We start from the raw sequence: 23,193 nt of genomic DNA on the forward strand, positions 1-23,193 counted from the left end.
GATGTCTTACCCATTGCTAAGCTTTCTGTAAATACCATGGTGAAAAGACAATGCTGTGAATAACTACTGTGGACAGTAATGCATATATAGCTATAATGAGCTCCTCCTAAAGAAGAGAAGTGAAGAAAACACAAAGTCTTTGCAAGAACATGGGATGCAAGATGATGTCAGGGTTAAAATGACAAGTTTGGAAAATCATTTTAGTAACAGCTTTCTGAATATAAGGCCAGAGAGGAGGCCGCACAGTACGTAACTAGAACTCTGGAAAAGCAACTGTTATTTCCATCTCAGATGTTACCTATTAAAAGGACATGAAAGGTTCCATTTAAGTGTTGATCATTTGAAAAATCTACTCACCGTTCTTTACAAAGCTTACTTGCTCATAGTCACTCAATCTTGCTTTTCTTCACCTAATGTTAACAGTCTGCAGTTAAAAACTTCAGACAAACATATTTGAGAATGTCAGAATATTTTTTAACAGATTTGTGGTGAGTATGAAGTGCACATGGCTGCCAGGTTATAGCTTAGTCAACTGAAAACCAACCCTTGACAGGATTACTGCCACATACCAGTACTAGAAAATTTATTAAAATCAGAAAATAATATAGGTACTTAATATCAGAGGTTTAAAACTTCTGTAATTTAAAACTACTGTGGATCTAATGTTCTTCTTGGTATTAGTTTCTGCGGTAGAAGACAAAAATCCAGAAGAACGCAACAGGATTGGAACCAAAGTTTTCATGAAGAGAGACGACACATGAGGCCTTATTTATCACGTAATCACCAGTACTGATACCTTCAAGAAATACAAAGACCTAAAGAATCAATTCACAACATAAGTTCTGTGAAAGAACATGAAATATCAGCTGTAGCATTTTAGGTTGGTGAAATCCATTCCAGAGTCTCTACAGACCTATATAAATGTACAAGAATTCTAGAAAGCACAGAAAAATAGTCTCTCTCAAAATAACTAACACTTTGACCTTTTTCTTCTATTCACTACCCTCAATACGTAGGAAGTACAACATCTGAAAACCGACGAGGCAAATAGGAAAATAGTGTCACCTCGTCATTAAGTCCTATGACAAACTCCCACCCAAGCATTTAAAAAAAAAAAGTCAACATGTTTAGTGTATAAAACTTAATGGCTCTCCCACTACAAACCCTCATCAATGAACCTAATGAAATGACTTCCTCTATTTTCACTTTTCATAATTCGTAGTAAATTGGAGGGTGTCTATGGCCTAAGTCACACAATTCGGCCTGCCTGAGAAGCATCACCTCCATTCCAATCACAGGAGAACAGATGGATAAACTATTTAACGCACACAACTAAATGATTATAAACACAAATGGACAAACGCGTTTGTGTTTTTTTTTTAAACAGTTCCTTAAGATCTACAACAGCTGATTACCAAAACAGCACACGCAGAGACACAAAGCCCAAATGTTTTAAAAATGTTCTTCATTAATCAGTCTCTCATTGTTTTTAAGCCTAATTAGAAAACTCTAGATACAAAGAACACAACTTTGTTTAAACTGGGAATAAGCTGTATCAAAAACTACAGGGAAAACATTCATGTCAAAATTCACAGCACTTTCAAGAAGAGCAAAAAAACACATCCATCAGTTCCTGACAGTTCCTTGAAACAAATCTTAGTGATACATGTTTGTTTCTTATTCCATTAAATGCGAAAGATATATCCATGCTGGGAACAAAAAGTTAGGACAATGAACAAGAAAACTTCCCTAAAGTTTTAAACACAGGTTTCCTCCAGATTGAAGAAAAACCCTACAGTACCTCAGGAAACACAGAATGAAAATGAGTGTTTTTGCTAATTACATTATTTTCACCTATGAAGTCTTTTCAGAAAGCCAACCTCTGTCCAAGTTGTTAGAAGATACTTGCACGTTGAAGTATTTTGTTTAGAAGTTTGATGTGCCATGCTATAACTCATATTTGGTTTTATTTTTTTCCCCCAGAAAACATTTATTTATCTATTCATGTATTTAGAAAACGGTTATTACACAAATGACTCCTAAAAAACATGGGAACAACACCAAGAATTGGGCCCCATGCTTCTGTATTAACTGGTTATATTGCCTTTCTATTCCTGAAAAAATAAGATCTTCTAAACTACCATACAGGATTAAATGCTTTTTGAAAACAGCCAGCAGAGAGCAAATGATGCATGTATATAAATCTATTAACGAAATTCAGAAAATACCCAGAGGTTAATGCCACGTTCAAGGTCAGCTAAAGGCAGCTATAGGTATGGCTTCATTTTGCTTTCTAGACACAAGACAACAGGTGGGATTCGTACTGAGAAAAGGGCTGATGTACGCCGTTCTCATCCCCTTGTATTTTAGGACCAATTGAGATTCCTTTGAGCAACCCAAAGGCATTCAGAATTCTTTCCCAGACAACGAAAGCAAACTGATGGGTGCTGTAACTTTTACCTTTTACTGCTGAAGAAAACAAGTCTGCACAACAGACCTATTATTCTTCATCACTTCCTTTATTAATAATTTAATTTGTGACATACTGCAGGCTAGTTTGCTTAGCATTCCTTCTGTGCAAGCGGCCCTCTCTCATCTTCGTGAGGGCAAGAAGAGGTAAGTGTGGGGGATTACTAATCTGATTTCTCAAAGCATTCATCAATCTCGGAGAGATTTCTAATGGATGACTGTTCTAAAGGTCTGAAGAAAAATCAGATCTGAAGACTTTAATGGATTAGCTGTTTCTGCAAAATTTACATATACAACAATTGTATAAAACACTAACATCACATTTGTCTGTGCAAATCTGTGCCAAACAACCAAGTCAAAAAGGGCATTATAAAACAAATACTCTCCTAATGTTAGAAACTTTGCTCTTGACATAGCTGATGCAGAGCTGTATGAAATATTAACAGACTCCACAAAGAGTTTATTTTCATATAAGAGTCCTGCCATTCCGGACATGATGGTACCAAGAAAGCTCAGTTTCCATTTGGGATATTCATATGCTGAATAAAATTATATAAATATTCCTCAAATTTTCCTGATTTTAAATATAAGTCAACACAGGCAGTGTAAAGTCTGATTATCCCACCATGAAAGTTTCAAAGTACTTTCCCTCTCTAGAAGCATACGGTGTTCTATGCTACCTCACACAGCTTTAAAGCTACAGAAATAAACCTTAAAGAACAGTTCTGCTATAAATACTGAGCTATACGTATGCTTTATAGTGTTACAAATACAGAATATTTCGATGTTGGTGTTAGTATCAGATTTCTCTCAGAAATCCATCAGATTTCATTAAAATTCCACAAAGTACATTTCCAGGAAAACAAAAATCTTGATAAATAAATACTTCAATTTCCATTAAAATAATACAGGATAATAATTTGCATTACCTTGAGCAGTATCTGCACCATAATAATTTCATCATTTATATTTGTGCTATTCATCCTATCAGTCATATTAAAGCAGAAAAAAATAAAAAATATGAAAGCCTGCTTATTCATCCTTCTCTTTGCCTCCTCCATAGAAATATATAATGTGCTTTACTGGTCCCATTACTGGCACTCAAGCACAGAAAGCAACAGCTACTTCCAAGGATCTCAGTGAACATGCCTTGCATTCAGCCAGCTCCTATAACCAGAGTGTTCTGAATTTACATTCCACAAACTAGGAAACAATGCAAGGAATACAGTTAGATAAATTAGACAAAACAGAGAGGGTCAAAGAGCCAAAAATATTACTAGAAACGTCTTCTGACTGCTGCTTCCACTTGACCAATACAACTCACACCTTCCCCATACTGGTTTCACCAGTTTGGGAGACATAGGTAACTAGAACCCAGCTTGTAAAAATGAACATTTTAGGATTTCCAATTATCAGACATTTATTGAAACTTGAGCAGAGAAGTTCCAACTATTCCCTAATCCTACGAAGCAGATAATTTAGACTAAATCCTTCAGATTGCAGAAAGCATAGAATAAATTTCCTCATGTGATATGTTCAAATTTATTGTAAAACAATTTATCGTAAGTTATCTTCATCTAAAATTCAGAGTCTCTTATCCCATCTTATTTGTGATTGAAATATACCAAGTAACATTCATTTTGATATTTCCAACCACATATATTGAAATATCTTTATAAGGCTAATTTAAAATTCACAGATTTCTCTAAATGTGATTTCTGTGTCCAAAGTCCTACAGTACAAGTTTCAGAAAAAATGGACACTACACACTATCCTGCTGAGTGTCCATATGAATATCCTTACAAAAGTTGTTTACAGTTGCTAAAATAACTGCTTTACATTAATAAGATTTAGAAGAGTGGACTTAGTTAGAGAAAGAGAGTCTTAATTAAAAGTGTTTAAGATACAAAGCTATACTGCTATAGCAAGGCAAACTTTTTTAAATTTTACAAGTGATTTTAATTAACTATTCTGCCTGTAAAGGTGGTATAAATACATATATATATTAATTCAGTTTATTAATCAGTCCTAACTGATCTTGTTGTACTGCCTACCCATGCAAGGTTGGACTTGCGATGCAATCTCTGAAGCTCCCAGTTAAATCTTAGTTCATTCCCCATCACATTGGCTTTGCTCAAGTAGCCTTGTACTTAGATAAGCATACCTTCAGAGTTCAGCGTAATAAGGGTCACATTGTTCCCGATACTTTGGCTTCCTAATTGTCCACTGTTGGAAACTGAGTCACTGGCCTCAGAGCCACTCTCTCCGTCTTCATTGTGACTGTCGTCATGCCCTGGGACTTTCACCACTATTGTGTTCTGCCTACGTCCAGGAACAGCACTATGGAAAAAAAATATATATATATGTAACTTTGGAAAACATAATCCTTGATCAGGAAAAAAAATCATTATAAGGGAATTCAAAACACTATCTGACAAAATTAAAAGCAGTATAAAAGAGTACTCATTTAGCAAGCCTTCTCCTGTTTATAACTATGGGCTATCAAGCAAAATAAAATTGAAGGAAAACAACAGAAAAACGTTTTTGGTGCACCATCAATAGAAATTGATGCAAATTGTCCCAGTCCCATGTGCAAAAGTTATTTCAATAGTTAGTAGAAACATATTATTTAAGAAAATTGTCTAACCAGGATCTCCAGTTCCACTTAATTGAAAATTTCCTTTAGATAGTACAAAATTTAACAAGCCTCACTGGGCTCCTGTGTATTCTTTATTCAGTTGGTTAAAAAAAGAATATTGGCACATCCTCAAGTGATTATGCGTCCATGTAAAAAAATATGTAGCTATAGGCATTCTTTCAGTTGTCAGCTCTTAACTAACACTGAACTAATCCCAGATCCTCCAAAAATGTTCTCTGCACATCAACAGTGAAGCATTGCTGTGTACCTTTACTGCTGATATGGGGTTTCCCCAGGCAGCACTGTCAGCAGGACGCATTCAATTAGTACCTGAATTTATTCTATTTCCACCACCACCATTACTTAAAACATTCTTCATCTTCCCTTGGAGTTGCTGCAGACTACTACTCATCTGTCAAAGGAGGGAGTGAAGGGGGAGGATTCCCATAACTCCTCCCTTCGAGGAGCAGTAGAGGGAAATGGGGTTATTTAGCCTAGAGAAAAGGAGGCATGGAGGGCACCTTATCACTCTCTACAACCACCTCATCCACAACACTTGGCAGTGCTAGGTTAAGGGTTGGACTTGATGATCTTGGAGGTCTTTTCCAAGTTATGATACTAACTTGCTAAGGATGTCCAGAGAATCTGTTGCTCTGCTCAATGGCTCTTCCTGCCCGACCATCTTGGCTACGATTGAATTCTGCCGGTCGTTGTTCAGTATTACCGTGGTCTGGGGGACAACACTACAAGACAAAAATCAGAGAGGAAAATGGAATGTGAAGGAGAAAACCTTTTAAATAATACATTAACACAGTCTTATTGTTCACACAGCCTACTTAAAGAACAAGGTTTAGAGGCAGCCTCTGTTTTTCTCCCACCATCGTGGTTATGTATCAAATGCAAAAGCTGGTAATCCATCGCATTTGACATCTGTATCACTTTAAGTACTCATAATTCTTTCTGAGGACGGACAGCTTCAATGGAATTATATAAAAGTCCATGACCCCTGGAAAAGCGATAAAGAATTCATCAACTCAAGATACACAGGAGGAAGGCTGCAAACCACAGCTTCAAAGAGCCACCAAATTCTTTTGAAAAGTCTGAAAGTGAGCATTTTTAGATATACTACAGCCAACTTACACAGTAATGCAGCATTTTTTAAGCGGGATAATTCCTAGAAAAAATTGGGAAAGTATTTATTGCATAATCAGATAACGAGCTTAGTGTAAAAGCAGTATTGTTTGCCAGGGCTGAGGGCTTTGGGGGCTTGGAAGGGAGGGTGGTACTGCGGGTATCAGAGCAGAACATGAACAGACTAACTTGAAATAATAACAAGACTAAATATTTCTTGTGTGCATTTCACATACAAAAAAAACAAATCTAAAACAACAGAAAAGCAGTTAGTGTGTGAAGCAGGGAGAAACCAAAATGCCTTCCCTATCACCGGTGATGACAATGCAAAATAAAAAACCAGAGAAGTGCTGTACGCAGAAAGTGCACTAAGTCTACAATATACATATTTAAAAAAAAAAAGTAAATACCAAGTAAATAATTGTCTTCATCATGCAGTTTACCATTTAATTTGGTTTCAGGGATTACCACCATTATTCCCACACCACTACTCTAAGTAAGACATCATTTTGATATTTAAGACTGTTTTTACTGTGGTCATGGTAAACTTACAGAGAGAAAGAACTTAGAAGAAAAATTTGCATTTTAGTGACAGAGGCAGCTTTCTTCTTTCTCTTTGCTTCACATGGTAAATATTCCGCTAGTGTTTTTGCTGGTCCAACATCTCAAACACAACCGATGGGCATTTATTTTTCTTAACTGTATTCCTTGGCTAATTGTCAAAACGCAAATACGAAAGACAAATTGAACAAATCTGATGACAGCAACTCTGTTTATTTCAGCTGCAACAGAGCGCCTGCTTGCATGAATATTCATGGGTCTACATAGGACTAGGAGCTATGATATCCAACACTATGGACCTACAGAAAAGAAACTGTCATAAGAGCTAACAATTAATGGATCTCAACTTTGGCTCCGCTAAAATGGCTAACCATGGTTTTTATGGATACAAAAAGTCCAAGGGCCTTAATGCTCTGCTCCCCTCTTCCAGAAATTCTATCTGTTGCTAGTAACAAATGGGATTCCTTACGGAGTGCCAATGATCTGTTGGCCTGCAAACCTCGTGAAGCTCTGGAAGATGTTTGTCTAATCATGGACAAGTACAGAGTGTACTATAGCTTTTCATGTGTATGTGAAGTTCAAATTCTTAAGCAACAAATTGGTTGTTTTTTGGTTTTTGTTTTTTTTTTTTTGGTTTATTTTAGTTGCTATCTGCAGTATAAGGGCTTATGATGCTTTACTAGTCACCTTTCAACATGAATTCTTATTAAGAGAAAATATGTACGTTACTAGAGACGGAATTCTCCTACTTAAAAAAAGGCAACTTCTATTTTCCCAGTATCAACACCAAACATTTTAAGAAAGAAACACACCAGATACTTGATAATATGCCGATACGTGGCAGTGTTGGCAGTTCCCCCAGTCTAGCAGCAATCTGTGTTTTCGTCACATTTCCCAAATCGCCCAAATAGCTTTAAGTTTTTACAGGCCAGTTTAAAATGTTCAAAAATTTTATACTTCCTTTTAGACATTGTTCTTTATCACCATCTTTCTCCCGATCGTTTTTGAGTGCCTTTTTAAAATGTCACTCACCAAAGCTCATTTTTAATGAGCGCACTGAATAATTAATTGCAGCTGCAGAAATAAATTCAATAAAATTCCATTTACAAACTCCCTCGGCTTTTGCTCAGATTAAGTTTATATTTGGGGAAAAAAAAGTCTTAGCACTTAAAATTGACATAAAAATAAGAAAAAGGTGTTTTTCTTGTTGTTGTTGTTTTTAAATAGCGTTCATTTTTTTAAGACAATCTGGAGAGTTAAGCCAGATGGCATATAGCTAATTTAGACTAATTTAGAATGAGGAAATACTTTACTATAAGCCACCAGCACGGATTTACACGCTCTTCAATGCATCAATGTATGTTTCAAGATTGCTTACTTAAATTCATAACCTTTTTTTGTTTTAGGGGTAAATTTGAAGAGGAAAACATCCATGAAAACCTCGGCTCCCCTCTAAGCATTAACCTTTCCTAGTTAGTAGAATAGATTGAGAGCACAAACCCACCACCACAGTTGTTTGGGGAGGAGCCACTAACAAAACATACCATTTTACTGACACTTATTTTCCTGGCTAAACAGCACAAAGGCAAAAACAGACACCACAAACACAAGGAAAAATCTCTGTAACAGGACACAGCAACTGCCAACTTGTCCATCAATTGTTTTACATTTGGAAATGAACAGAAACGAACAAGTTGTAAGGATTCGGAGAATCCATAAACCAGTTTGGAGAGAAAACTGAGTCACACAAAGCACAGTGGTAGAGAATAGCTAAAATAAACATCCATTTGGAGATGTTCAACACAGCACAATGCATCTACAAGCTCTAACTAATCTTTCTCAGGGATTAACCTGAGTAGGAACTCTACATCTGGTTTCAAAATAACTGAATGAAGTTTCTTGTCTATTACCAGGAATCGTTAGGGGGTGGATAAAACATCTCCTGTGCTCTGTCTACTAACACACAGGCTCTAGTAAAAAAAAAAAAGAAAAAACAATCGATTCCATTTTGATCCCAAAGGAGAATTAATTTATGTTTAATGCTTAATTCTGAAAAATGATGCTTCCTCCAGGAGCGTGCACAAGGAGGATGCAGCAGCCTTTTTGTTCAGATCTCAAGCGTTAACCAAGGAACCGTCTTTCTGGTCCCTGTTCTGCACACAACAAGAAGGGCCACAGGAGCTGCTGACCAGTTCTGGCAATGAGGCATCACCAGGCCAAAATTTTGCAGAGCTGATGCTGTGAAACTTGAGCAGCTACTCCTCTGGAAGAAAAAGAAAGTAACAGTTGGGACCAATACAAAAAAGGTGCCATTATGCTTGCAAAAATGAGAGTTTCACAGTACTCCTTAGACTCCAGTTTCTACACAGGCAAGATGAATATCCACAAGATTCCCTGCAGATACGGGAATGTGCTTCCCTGTAATTTTCCTGTTAGGTTTTCTATTCTCTGTTTTCAGATTTGTTTATTTTAAAGAGACAGCAACAAGAAATCTGCTGAACGTACACGGCTTTAAACAAGGAGTTCTATGTTAAGTCAAAACCCTGGGCCAACCTTAAACAATCCGGTAGAGGAAATCATTAAAACTTATTACAGCTTAATGTATCCTCATATTGGATTACTCTAATTTATTTTTTCAGAGCCCATACTGCAGATAAATCAACTGTAATCATTACTTATGTACTAAAACACAGATAACGAAAATCATGGAGTAGGGGGAGGACAGCTTCTGATACTCAACCCGATCCCAAATGAAGCAATTCTTTCTATCAGTGCTGCCAGTACTATATTCATGAAGATGATGGAAAGAAAATATTAAAAGGGGTCACAGGGAGTGCTTCAGAAACCCAGTGCTGTTGCATAGGCTTCAGTAGTTTCCATTTATGTTCACATATTCCTTTCCCCATAAGCATTAGAACTTGGAGAGGCTGTTCTTGGACACAACTGAGTAAAAAATTTAAAAGGCATGATACTTGTAGATAGATTTATATTTGGGGATTATTTTTTTAAATGCCATTAAATAATCTATTCAATTACTGGAGAAAATATTCCTAAAAGAATATATATGCCAGATAAGGATTTTCAAGCGTGTATATTTAACCTTTGGCTTTTCTTTTTTCTTTTTTTTTTTCTTTTTTTTAATATAAAAGAACTTTCAATCTTTTGTATAAGAGCATTCCTGCCAAAGGTAATTCTCAATATGGAAAAAACGTGTGAGTCAGATATGATCATTAGTCTTAACTCTTGGCATTTTTATTGCCAATAACCCATCAATCACATAGAGAGCAGCCAATGACATAAAAGAACTTGCAGCAGTACCAAGATGATGATCTGCTCCTCTTCCCAGACGAGGCTCTCACTTAGCAGGAGAGAAAAATAAAACAGAAGGAACTCATTGGCATTTCTATGTTCCACAAGGTACAAGATAAAAAGGGCTTCTCCAAATGGATGTGAATGAGTTTCGGAAAAACAGACTGAATTTCTCAGATGAGAAGTTACTGTTCTTGTATCTCTGCACACACTACTACAGCCAGTTAACAGAGTATTTATAGCAGTCCTGAGGCAGTTCAAGAAAAGAAAAAGAGCCCTCTGCTCAGACCATTTCTGTGTCTCCTTTGAGTATGTGAACATCTGCGAACAGGTAAAGACGACCTTGGAGACAGAGCTCAGCTCACGGACATTCAACCAGCCACATCCACCTGAACTGCTCTTTCCTGTCTGTCCGTATAGAAATGCTCTGCAGGCACTCCAACACCCACACCATGTGCGCTGCGTATCTGTAAGGCAAGGCTCACGAGGGTATAATTCTCACCTTCCTCTGGCGTATATATTAAAAGGAGATGCAGAAGGAAAGGAGATTAGGCAGAAGGTGGAGTTACTGCTGGCAAACTGCTTGTTCCAAACACAGCCTCAAGGAAAGCAAGTCTGGGAAAGAGACCTTGAACACTAATATTTTCCATTTTACGGCTGGAGACTGCCCTGTTCTGTTTGTTTGTTTTTTCTGTCTTACTAACACTTGTGTTCATCAAGAACACCCACCCTGGATCTTTTCATCACCATTAGGAAGATAATGTTACAATGGTCCTTCCTCTTCCACCTGCTGCCTTTGCCTTCTGCACATACAGTCATGACTTTCTACCCAAATAGGAATGAGAAAACTGACTTATTAATTTACAGTATAGTATACATGAAAAAAGGGAAAGAAAAAAAAAAACACACAAAGCAGCAAAGCATACACAAAATTACGCTAATTACGCTGGATTTACACCAAAAAAAAAAAAAAAAAAGGAATGCAGCTCCTAATGTCCTAGAAGAGAGCCAACAACTAAATCATTCACCAAGATGAAGAACAGTAAGATATCTGCTATAGGATAGAGCAAACCATGGGGGCACTTGAACAGTTAAAGTTTTAATGTCCCTAAACCATCCAGTCACCTAGCCATAGCCAACTCCCAGAAAAGCAGCAGCATTATCCATCATTTTCAGTAACAGCCCAGTCGTCCAAAATTATCTTTGGATTCTATGCATCTGGAATATCACATAAGAGCAGACATTATAAAGATAGCATTAATGATTAGGTCCCATACAAACACAAGCCAAAGTACACCAACCATCACAGGAGAGAGATTTTATGTATCTGAAAACCGAGAAGGCTGTAATCAATTTATAATAAAGACAAAGCAAATGCAGCATTCACTAAAACATACTGTTAACATTTTAAGATTTAACACAATGAATTTCCAGCTCAAACATACGAGCTAGATGTTTTCCAAGTTACAAAACACGTCTCTGCAGAGCTTATGGTACTCAACCCTACCTACAGAGACAGCCTCTGAATTGGCTGACAGGCTGAAAGATGAATTACTGGCTTTAAGACCAATTTCATCGACCAATTTAAAAAGCTGTTAAAATGTGTTGTGGATTATTCTGCTCTGAGAAAAGCCACGCTTGTATGACCACACGTCACCATTCATAAACGCAAACATCCATTCCCACAGGCTCACCAGCTAACCAACAGCCAGGCAGTGCTACGAGAGACCCAAAGAACCTACCTGCTGCTTCCAAGCCCAGCTTGGTACTTTGCAGGTGTTGTACAATCTGTATGCACATAGAAGCAACTCACACTTTCTTTTTTAAACCAATTTCTCTTATTCTGAACAAAGACTGTAAAAATTAAATGCACAGTGAAAGGCTATGAAGAATCTTTGGACTAAGCAGATACAGAAAAGCAGCAAAAACCAGTGCAGCCAGGCCATCTTGCAACCAGCATAGATGGGACTGAAAAATCCTGTCACCAGAAACGGCATTAGTTTTCTACTTTTAAACACGGACTGGAAAAAGACAGGTCATGACTTTTAATTAACAGGTTCATACGAGGCTCTTCAGAGATAAATGTACTCAAAAACAGAAGAGCAAAGATTTTTTCTTCAGATAATTCAGAAGGAAATTTACAGCTGTTACCCTTCTTTGAGCCTTTATGTCCTGAACCACAGCTAGATTATGCAACCTGCTGGGGATTGTATTAAACGTGAAACAAAACAGGGTGATCTCTAAGCAAAGAAGCAGTCGTATTCGGTAACAAAGTCTGTGAGCCATACTGACTGATCTTCAGCAGAGTCACTGTGAAAGAAATGATTTACTGCAGCCGTAGTATTAAAACAGAATTTACTACCTGGTTAGAAACCACGGCATGAAACTAACGCAAAGACTGACCTGACAGTCCACACAGAAGCAAGAGAAAGCAATGAAACGGCAGAAAAACTGAGAGCTTTTAGCTCTGTGTTAGATATATGCTTAGTGGGATTTATAGACGTCACTAGGCAGGCCAGGCTTTTTGCTATCTGCACACTTCAACACAAATACCTTCATGAATTTGGCCCAAGATCAAGATTAATTCCAGGAATCTCTAAACCAAAGCAAAGCGCACTGACTAAATACAAGAATTTCTTCAGTAACCTTCCATGCCCAATTAGGAGTAGAAAGGCTGGCAAAAGATAACAAGGATACGTCAATAATTTATCACAGTTCATTAAAAACGTGCAGAACGTGAGACTTGTGAAAAAAAATGATGAGATTTATGAAAAGCAGATTGTGGTGGCTTAATACTTTAGGAAAAGTTTACTTTTACTTAGTAAACACACACCTAGTCTGTGATGCTGCCCTGTACTAGGTACGTTCCAAACAGAGCAAAAAGCACGTTTTTTCTGCAATTTCAAATGCACAAAGTACTGAAAGTGAAATAAGAACAAATCTAACACACATCTTATAACCAACACGTCAAACGGCTCTATTCCTATATTCCTACAGGCAGAAAAGAGGGAAAAAAATAACTCATTCATATATACATATTATAGAAAACACCTGAAATGCTAACACAAAGTGCAGCTGAATAAGGATGTGTCAGCAAGGTTCTTTGTGTAGAAGGGCAAGAAAGGAAACCCCCGAGGAGTCAAAAACCTGCCCATCCACTGAGAGTGCCAGCATGTGCAATCAAAATAATTTAGACCAATTTGTTAATTAAGCTCTGGTAAGTACCCTTCTATAAACTTTTATAAACTACAAACAATTGTGCAGATGTTATGGTCCAAAATCAAACTCCAACTATGCTGGTATGACCTGTTATACAGATGGCTTCATTTACATTTCTTTTTCCAAGTTGTCTTACAATTTCTAATATCTGCATTAGAATAATCGCACTAAATGGGCAATTTCAGTCTTCAGCATCATGATTGTGCTGTCTGGCTTCACATTTAAATCATATATTATTTTTTTTCCCTCTTTGGTAGAGACTGCTGCATTAAACAACAGCAAAGACAGGGGAGAGAAAAAGCAAGGGCCAAGCAGAGCAAAGTTCGCTGCATTCAGAGGTTAAGTTCAGAAAAAAAGTTTGCAATATATCTTTTTGAACAAAAGACATTAAGAAGGCCCAATGAACACTGCATATTCAATGATGTACAACCGTGAGGGACTGCATTGCTATTTTCACTTCTGCAACAGAGGATTTAAACCAACACCGCTGTTTCCAGCGTCAGAGGCCACCCAGCATAAGCCTGATTCATGTGGCTCGAGAAGTTTGGGGGTGAGGGCAACAGTGTTATAAACTGGCTTTCAAGAGAGCAGTTACAGTGAGTGAAGCCTCAACAGTCATCAGATAAACTGAAAAAAATTATATTAGGTTCCTGCAAACAGAACTAAAACACAGAGAGACGGTTCAAAAATAATTTTTAGTGTATATTTGTTTTTCTTGCTTTCTGTAATTACCCCACTAGTTATATCCACTTGCTACTACACACATTTTTATAGAAAGGCCAAGGATGCTGCTACTCTGCGAGCTGGTACTGAATCTTCAAATTCCATATACACTAGATGGCTTCAAAGAAACACCACTCTTTACTTTTTATAAATAATACAACTTTTAAAAGATATTAGGAGCAGATTTCCTGTCTCAAACTCCACCCTTAACTATGGAACAAAGAGACTGAGCTAAAGATATGCAAAAATGTACAGTTCCCCAGAAAGGAAAAATTCTGTTTGGAAAGACATTCAGATTCCAAACTGTTTTTTACGTTTGGAAACCTATCAGTTAAATAACATCTGCTGCCAAGTAAGGCAGATGGAAGACTGGCTCCTCGCCACCTCACCAACCTCACCGAGACCTTGCGAGATGTACGGCTGTTTCATCCTGCTGAGGCTCTGAATCCATCTACAGCTCTTTTCCACCTTGCTTAAAGCAAAACCAGGGACTCTCCAAAAAACACTGTGGGTTATTCCTTTTAAAACTATACTGATGTATCATTTTCCGTAAGTAAGAAGACGGGTGGTTTTTGCCAGCTTTTTAAAATAGCACTACCGGTCCATTAATCTGGTGTGAACAGGGATGCAAAGTACTTTGAATCACATCTTGGAAATGAAATTTGTCCTTCCAAAGGAGGAAGGAAATTCGCCCCCTGCGATCACAGATTGATGAGGTGCTCCCTTCTTTATTTGTTCTTTTTGTTCTACTCTTGGAAGCAAATACCCCAAGTTACAGCAAAAGTTTCAAGGGAGAGTGCTCCTAGCACTGGATTTTTGAACCCTAAGCACCTCCAGACACTAACATGAAAAATATTTCAACTCTCAAAACTGGAGTCCACGTGAATATATAAGGCTTTTCTGCCCCCTTCTGTTTGTTATGTTTGATATATTACTTTGTAAAATGTATAGTATGTAACGTATGCTCCCATAATCCGGTGTGCTGTGTCAAATGCATTAAAATTTACAGAGCTTCACTAAATAAAATCCTAATAATCTTTTTCACCCATTTTACAGCAGTCATGGAGTAAAGACTATTCCCTTTCATTAAAAACAATAATTCTTTGCAAATGTTTATTTAAGAAAAAGGAGCAGCGTGAGCCATACGAAGGCATTTGTCCTGAAGCAAACTGCAACTGATGTACTCTCTGCCTTTATTTCTTCAATGCAATAGCTGGCTGTGTTCACAGAACCGTAGAATTAAGGTAAATGTTCTGCTCTCCGCAGCAGTTATCTAATATGACCTTATGGAATTTGGCAACAGTGTAGGTCAGCCTATCTTTTAATACTTCTATAATTGGTTTTAAATGTTCTTAGATGTTAATTACACTAGTAAATGTCCCCCCTAATCCATATAAATAACTCAAAGCCTTTTTGATCTCCATGTACGCCTCCCTTTTTCATTCTCAGATACTTTTACAATTAAAGGGCGCTGATTTCTAAAATGTCTTGACACGAGGGGCAAATTCCCTGTGCATTCAGCACTCTCATTTCTTAGCTTGCTCTTAAGAATAGTGATATATTGCACCACGAGGGGCTCCATGCAACTCATTTTCTGTTTTTGCGCCATAAATTTCACTGAAGTCTGGGATGCAGAACGAAGTTGCTGTATATTAGCTAAGTGGGAATAAATGCTTACCCACATGTGGCTCAGAACACACAAATTATTTCAGATGTTTCAAAACTCCCCTGTTTAAAGGATTTCACATCTGTCACGTGCTAAGAGCAACAACCAAGAAGTTTAAGATATGATAACACTGCAAATTGTCAAATACTAAGCTTCCCAACACATCTGCAAGATTGAAACCCTCGTCTAAAACAAGAAGAAAGTTTATTACCTAAATTAATCACCTTTATTTTAAGTGCATATTGCTGAAAATCTTAGCTATCATTGTATTTGTTTAAGAATTCAAAATCATACCCTTAGTTTTGTTTTGTTTTAACCTCATAGGCATATTTTAATCACCACCATAATTTCAGAAAATCCGCATACTTTGCATCTATTTCTCACACAAAAATTATCAGTCGCTACTTGCTAAGCTATCATCTGAATCGCTGGACCATTACAAACAACATTTCAACAGAAACCATTAAGTTAAGAACATATGGACTGGGAAAAACAAATCAACACAGTTCAAATCTTGGTCACTTCAAAAAGTTTTTATAGATTAGGTCTATATCCATGAATTATTGAACTCTCCAAAACACAGCTGAAATGTTACTATTAAATTGTTATTTTAATTCTATAACTGACCTTGTATTCTCAACCTAAAGGCTATCTGAAAGTTATATACTGTTTCTGAACTTATCAAATCCCACCAACAAATTACTAAACACTTGGCTCCTCAGTATCTTAGTGCAACAATAATGGAATGTGAAATTCCAATGAGAACACTGCTGTACAAACTTCTTAAATACAAGACACCACTTCTCCCTAGTCCTGCATGAATTTTAACTCCCAACAGTGGAGGGATTAAATGTAAGATACACTGAAACCAATGATACATGGAATTTGGAGCACTTGTTAACGGCCTGTAACAAAACTCCAGACAGGCTCAACCAACAGACGAGCTTAATTTCCAAATAGCTAAGTCTCTAGCACACGCATCCAAAACAAGAATGATGATTGTTTGCAGCACTGCTGCTGTAGATCGTACCAGATAAAGCAAATAGCAATAAAAATCAGAGTCATGAGAGTCCTAAAACTATTTTTAATAAAATCATGTAGTGGTCCTAACTACAACAAATTACGGAAGTTCACTGGATTTGTAGCGAGTACTTGTACCTGAAATGCAGGTTTCAATGCAGGTAAAAAGATGTCAACCAGTATTATTACAACTGAGGAACAGAATCAATCTAAAGATGATGAGAAGGATGATGATCTCTCATTTTGAGAAATGAGGAGACTTTGGAAAGCATTATAGTATTTTGCAGGGAATCAAACATTTAAGTATTTTGTTCAAACTGCAGAAGAAGAAACTAACACTATGGATGCAGCTCTGGATAAAAAGATGTCAGGAAAGATGGGCTGCCATCTAATTGCAGAATTCCATTATTTGATTAGTTCAGTTTTATCATCCAAACTGATTTTAAGAGAGAACTGCGGTTTTCAGATAAACATGTCTACTATACCTCCAGCAGTTAAGTGGGGTTTTCAGACATTCTTTTACAAATTTCAAGCCACAATTCTTCCAGGCTAAAATACAGCTAAGCATTGGCTGGCATTGTAAGGAAGCAGTAGCTAATTTTCGTCTTTTAAGAAAAACATAGAGATTGCATTTCATGCATTCAGCTTGAAAACATGTGTGTGTTTATATACACACAAACGCACGTGTAAGCAACCCCTCTATCACCTGGCTTTGCAGTGAGAGATTTAAAATAAATAAATAATAATAGTAATAATAATAAGTGGCAGAACTGAAAACAAAAGCCACAAAAGGCAGGAAAATAACAGCACTTTGAGCCAGTCAATGTAATTATGAATGGCAGGTCAAGTTCTAACTCCCTTAGTTAAACTTCAACTTAGTCTAAAATGCTATTTTTAAGCTTATTTTGCTTATATTTATGTGCAATCTTAAAAGAAAAAAAAAAAACTTGAGATTCTAAACAAAATCTTAAAATTTAAAGAATAAATATGCTCTAAAGTCTTGACTTTTTTTTTTCTAAATTATGATCTTTAGATATTGTTAACATTGTTCCCTAACCGGGAGTGAGCCTGAGATGACCATGGTGACAACAGGTCCCAGACAATCCCAGACAATTCCCCACAACCAGGCAGGACCCGCACAAAAGCCGTTCAACGCGAGGGCAGCACGCTCATCCCCAGCTCTTGATGACACAATCCCATTAATTATAAACAGAACCCTCACTGGCTGAAGCTCCAGATATGACACTCCAGCCGTTAATTTAAAACAAGTTTGTTTGCACACAGTACCATTGACTGACAACAGAAAGTGGCAGGGAAAGTTTGGTAATTTATTGATACCGCAGGGTCCAGTCCAAAACAATGACAGAAGTTCATCTGTGTTTTTGTCAGCCACTCCCAGACTTCAAGGCCTGTGCTGAAGACTCCGCTGGAAAGCGCTCGAACACAAGATATTCCGAAGGATAAGTAAACACTGCTTGCTTACAGAAAGTGACAGGAATTTCTGAAGACCTGATGAACTCCAGAACGTTTCCAGAGAGCCTCCTAACACATTCTGATTACCACCCCAAATAACTGACTGTTTTCAAGACATTATCAATAACAACTGTTTGTTTTTTTTTAAAACCTGGCTTAATTTTACTTTTTTTTTTTTTTTTTCAGGCTGACTGTTGAGCTGTCTTGGGGGCTGAATAAGCTACCAGACAAATATTTTTCCAGGCCTAAGTTCAGTGCATGAGATCAGGCTCACGGCAGGCAGAATAATGTACCTGCAACTTGAAAAATAAACCATCTGCCATACATCTTGCAGGGTACTATAGCCCTCAATACACGCTTTGTTTCAAGCCGTGGTAACCTCAAAAAAATCCTTCCTGCAAATTGAGTATCTTCAGACTTGAAGCAAGCATACTTCACCAAGACAGAGTTAGCTTCTAACTTTACTTGAAGGTATTAACAATCCAAGAGGTTTATAATGCTAAATCTATTTATCAATGAGTTTAAAAGGGAATGAAATAATAGCCATGAATTAAATTCAGAGAGTAGTTTACATTGCCTTATGAGTTGTAGAATCAACCAAAGAAAATGTGGAAAAGAGGTTAACTACATATCCCAGAGCCTCAACGGCCACCATTTAATAAAGGAACTTCAGAATGACTATTCTTGTTAAAAGCCAGGAGTAGCACAGTTTTACCATAAGGATTTTTATTCATTTTAACGAAATACAACAAAAATGAAAAAGCTCTTCAACACCTAGCAGCATGAAATTAGATTGGTTAAGAGGGTTGCAATTCCTAGGAAAAAAAATATATATATATGCACCAGAAAAATTCCAGGCATTTTTTTTTATACCTATACTTGGAATAGATTATTTTTCCCTTTTCCCCTAAAGGCTCTATGCAGGGGGCAACAATACTTTTGGGAAATTCAAAACGAATGTCATCCTGTAATTTTTCTCCCTACTCCCACGCTGCTTTACAACTTCATTGAAAATCATCTCACTTTTCAGTTTTGTATTACTCACCTGCAGAACCACTTGTAAACAACGATACACCAGAAATACAAATCTGGAACTGCAAGCAGAGTGGATGAACAAACCCCATTCATCAAACCTTACTACACCCTGTTGATTAATCATAAAGCAAAGACGTTAACAAACTACATCTACAAAAATTAAGCAAGTTCTTACATCCCATCTGGTACACAACTGCATCAAAAGCCTTCTCCTGTAAAAGAGATGTAAAAACCTTGGTTTGCACCTTAAGACAAAAAAAAGACAAACGCTATTTTCCAGAAGCAGCTGACTTAAACTACCAACACTGCATTTAAATGCAGTCAGGTCTATCTGAAGCAGCTTTATTTTAAGAAAGCGTCCAACCCATTAACAAGTCGTGCCCAAGGATACCGTATCAGGCCCTTGCACAAATATTGAGTGCATTAAACTCTGCAATTCCATTTAACTCTCCAGTTCCCATTAAAGACAAAAATATATGAAATTCTATCTCTGTGCTTAGTGATCGGTATCCTTAATCGGTCAGCCACAAATGCATGTAGTAAAGAACCAGATGTATGTGGTCTGTATTTCAACTTTACCATAACAAAGGTTCAAAGAAAATATTGGAACTAAAGAAACTATTTACATACGAATTTCCATATTTCATCAGAAACATTTTTAGCTTGAAGAAAATACCAATTTAAAATTTAAATCCTCTCCAAAATCAATACATTTCTAAAACTGTTACTCTCAATTATATAACGATAAAAAAAAACCTTAAAAGCACAGTAGAATTGCACAATGTAACATTTGCAGAAAATATCCAGAAAAACAAATGATGGAAGGTTCTGTGAAACCAAAACAAATTCCTGTGTTATCTAAAGCAATCAACCTGAACCATTTATACTTGGGCTTACCCACGCAGAAAAATGATTAATGGAAAGATGCTGACAAAAATAACAGTTTCTGGACTGAAGTCTTTCAGATGAAATATTTTCTTTAAAATGCGGATAAAAGATTTTAGCTGCACTGTCACACGCTGCGTTCATCAACTTATAAATCTCGGGACCTGGGCACATGCTCCGTTTCAGACTTATCATTCGGGGCTGCCATTCTGACAACAGGCAGCCGGCACCGCACCAGCTGTGCTATCGAAGAAGCTTTCGGCAGCTACTGGAATTTCTGACCATGGCGGTACCTCATACAGAAAAGTAATTAGATATTTTTAATAGCCGTATTGCCAGGAAATGTTGCAGATGGAGGACGAGAGACAATCACTTCCTGGACGGGGAAGCGGGGCTGTACGAATGCTTCACGAAGCTGGAAAAGCTGGGATCACTGGGACAAGGCACTCACTCCCCGCACCGACTCATTAACTTACGTTGCTACTGTTCTTGGCTCTTTTCAAGCTCCAAGTTTAACACGACTCTGTGCAATCTAAGGATTTGTGTTTTGAAACCTTCTGATGGTCTTTCTAAATAATCGTGGAGAAACTAGGCTTATTTAGTTCTGCTCTTCATGTAATAACTCACGGAAATACAGCACATCACATCTCCAATTCTGCACGACTTTCTTTAAAATGTTTTCTCCTGTTAGTTTTTGCTGCAGCTTAAGCTTCTTTCTAGGAGATCTAAAAATTAGCCTGCTGTTCCTGAGTATCCCAACTGTTCACAGAAATTACTCTTTACACAGGCCCATATATCCTTTACTTTCCTGCATACCTGCACTGCAAGTAGCTGGAATATAACGAAGTACCGTAACTGCAGATCAGCATCAACAACAGGAATGAAAGAACTGAGCACAGTCCATAAGTGCACCTTCACGGACACAAAATATCAAGAGCAATAGACAGTACTCTAATTTCTGAATACAGCATTTCATAATTTTCCAAGAAACATCAACAAACCTTCAAAGTACACATACCCAGAAAAGGATGCTGGAAGATTTCCACACAAATCATGTCTCGCGTGCGTAATAGACAGAAAGCAGAGTAAGACTAAAATGTACTGCACTTCTGTCCTGGGAGCTAAAAACATGGGGTGTTTCCAGATTTATTGCAAGTCTCCTTGAACACTTCTGCTTCATTTCCCTAACAAGAGTTTTTAAAACTTGGAAACAATAGCTTGGCACCAAAAAAAGGTACAAGTTATCCCTGTAAGTCAACATATTAAGCTTTCTAGAAAAGCCCATTTATCATTGAACGCAAGTCTGACAACCATTACCAAAGTTACACTGCTGCCTCCATAACACAACTGGATGGTCAGATGATACTTTATCGACTCCAGCTCATCAGCAGCCAATATATAACAGCACCACACACATTTTAAGACCCCACATCATAGTCACAGCGCTCAGATGTGAATTTACCTGTTGCACTGCAACTACACAACTCCCCCACAAGGTGAGCCAGAAAAAAGCCCCTCTGTCTGAGTTGTCCTGGTTTTCATCACTTGATGACCTGCACATATTTCCAACTGACAAGCCTTAGGAAATTCATTGAATTTTAAAAGCACAAATACAACAGAGCAATCAAACTGTGTGAATTTATAATGCACAGTCCACGTGCTTTACTGTGTGCACTGCTGTAACACACATTTTGATTGTATTAAATCTGCATTAAATTAATGCAAGCAACTAAAATACAAAAAAAAAAAAAATCACTCTAGAGTGGAAGGAAAGAGATCACAAATCTAAAGGTATTTCTTGAAAAAAGGTAAGTCTGCTGTATTGGCATCTGCTTGACCTGTCTTAAGTACCTACAGCATTTTTGGTGGTATTGTTGTGGCAGAAAAAGGAGATGGGGGTTGATGAATCTCATTCAGATGCAGAATCTATTATCCAAAACACTAACTGTGGCTGGCAGCTCTCCACTGCCATCTGCAATGGAAGGGGAAGAGGAAACAACACGGAGTTGATACAACATAACAGTCCACATAGGTTGTGAATCAGAAACAATGAACAAGCCATGGAGGCTTTTATGAATGAATGAGAGACAGGAAATTCAGTGAAACATTCCATCGCTGTGAAATTGAAGTGTTATTAACGCCAAAAAGACCTGCAAGTTAAACACATACACCCCTGTTTTCTTTTGAGTCACATACGCCATAGACTGCTACAAGAACAAAAAGCTCAGTGAAAATGCTTGTGTAATACTTCAGTTACTTGCTCTATGAGCCAAACAGTTATTACAGGTACTTAATCTCTTTTGATATGGAACTTAGCTGTAATTGACCTTTTTCACATATCATAGGGAAACTCCAAAAGCATGAGGTAATGTAGACACGGGACCTGTTTAAAGAAAAATTAAATAAAAGAAGGGAGAAGGAAAATATCCAGTGATCAAAATGATCATGGACAGCATACGAAAAAAGGCCAATAAAGGAATTCTGGAGTACCAACACTGTATGTGGACATCTAAAAAGGAAATTTCTTTTGAAAAAGTATGAAAAACGTGAAGTGCTCCTAACTAGGCAGGTGTCTGTTACAGCAAAACAAGCAGACTTCAAATCTACACTGAAAATAAGAGATATTTGAACTTTTAAAAAGAGATCAAGAACCACATTGAGTTCTTTATCCTTTTAGATTTCTCAATACTGATTTGGTACATTTCTGAAAACTAGACTCTGTTCATCACAAGTAATCACTTTCGGTTGTGGGGTAACAGGTAGTCTGCATTATACAACAGGTACAACTGCACGAGCAAAGTGTTCCCTCTGAATGTAAAATCTCCAACTTTGAACTTCTTGTGGTTGCAAGATTGTACTTCATCTTGTTTTGTAAATGCAAGAACTGCAAGGTATTGTAAAATGTGAGTATGAGCTGAGATACATTCTTTTAGAATACCTATTCTAAAAACAGCAATACTAGAAGTAAAAATAAATATATATATACACGCAGCAGTTAAGTGTATAGTGGTATAACAGAAAAAGGATATTGTTTGTGGTTTGTTTTCTTACCTCACATGGATGC

General features: G+C 37.3%; 1 protein-coding gene across 4 annotated transcripts in view; it reads right to left on the reverse strand.

The window, feature by feature from the left end:
• Positions 1–23,193, reverse strand: part of BANP (BTG3 associated nuclear protein) — a 145,918-nt gene that overhangs the window by 106,547 nt on the left and 16,178 nt on the right. For all 4 annotated transcript variants that reach the window (XM_068693683.1, XM_068693682.1, XM_068693685.1 and 1 more), the window contains exons 5-6: positions 5,731–5,850; positions 4,634–4,809 (exon numbers count right to left, since the gene is read on the reverse strand). In XM_068693683.1, the coding sequence (XP_068549784.1) occupies positions 4,634–4,809; positions 5,731–5,850 (296 nt within the window). The remainder of the gene's footprint in view (positions 1–4,633; positions 4,810–5,730; positions 5,851–23,193) is intronic.

The sequence above is a fragment of the Anas acuta genome, chromosome 10 (assembly GCF_963932015.1).
Source record: "Anas acuta chromosome 10, bAnaAcu1.1, whole genome shotgun sequence".
Taxonomy (NCBI): Eukaryota; Metazoa; Chordata; class Aves; order Anseriformes; family Anatidae; genus Anas; species Anas acuta.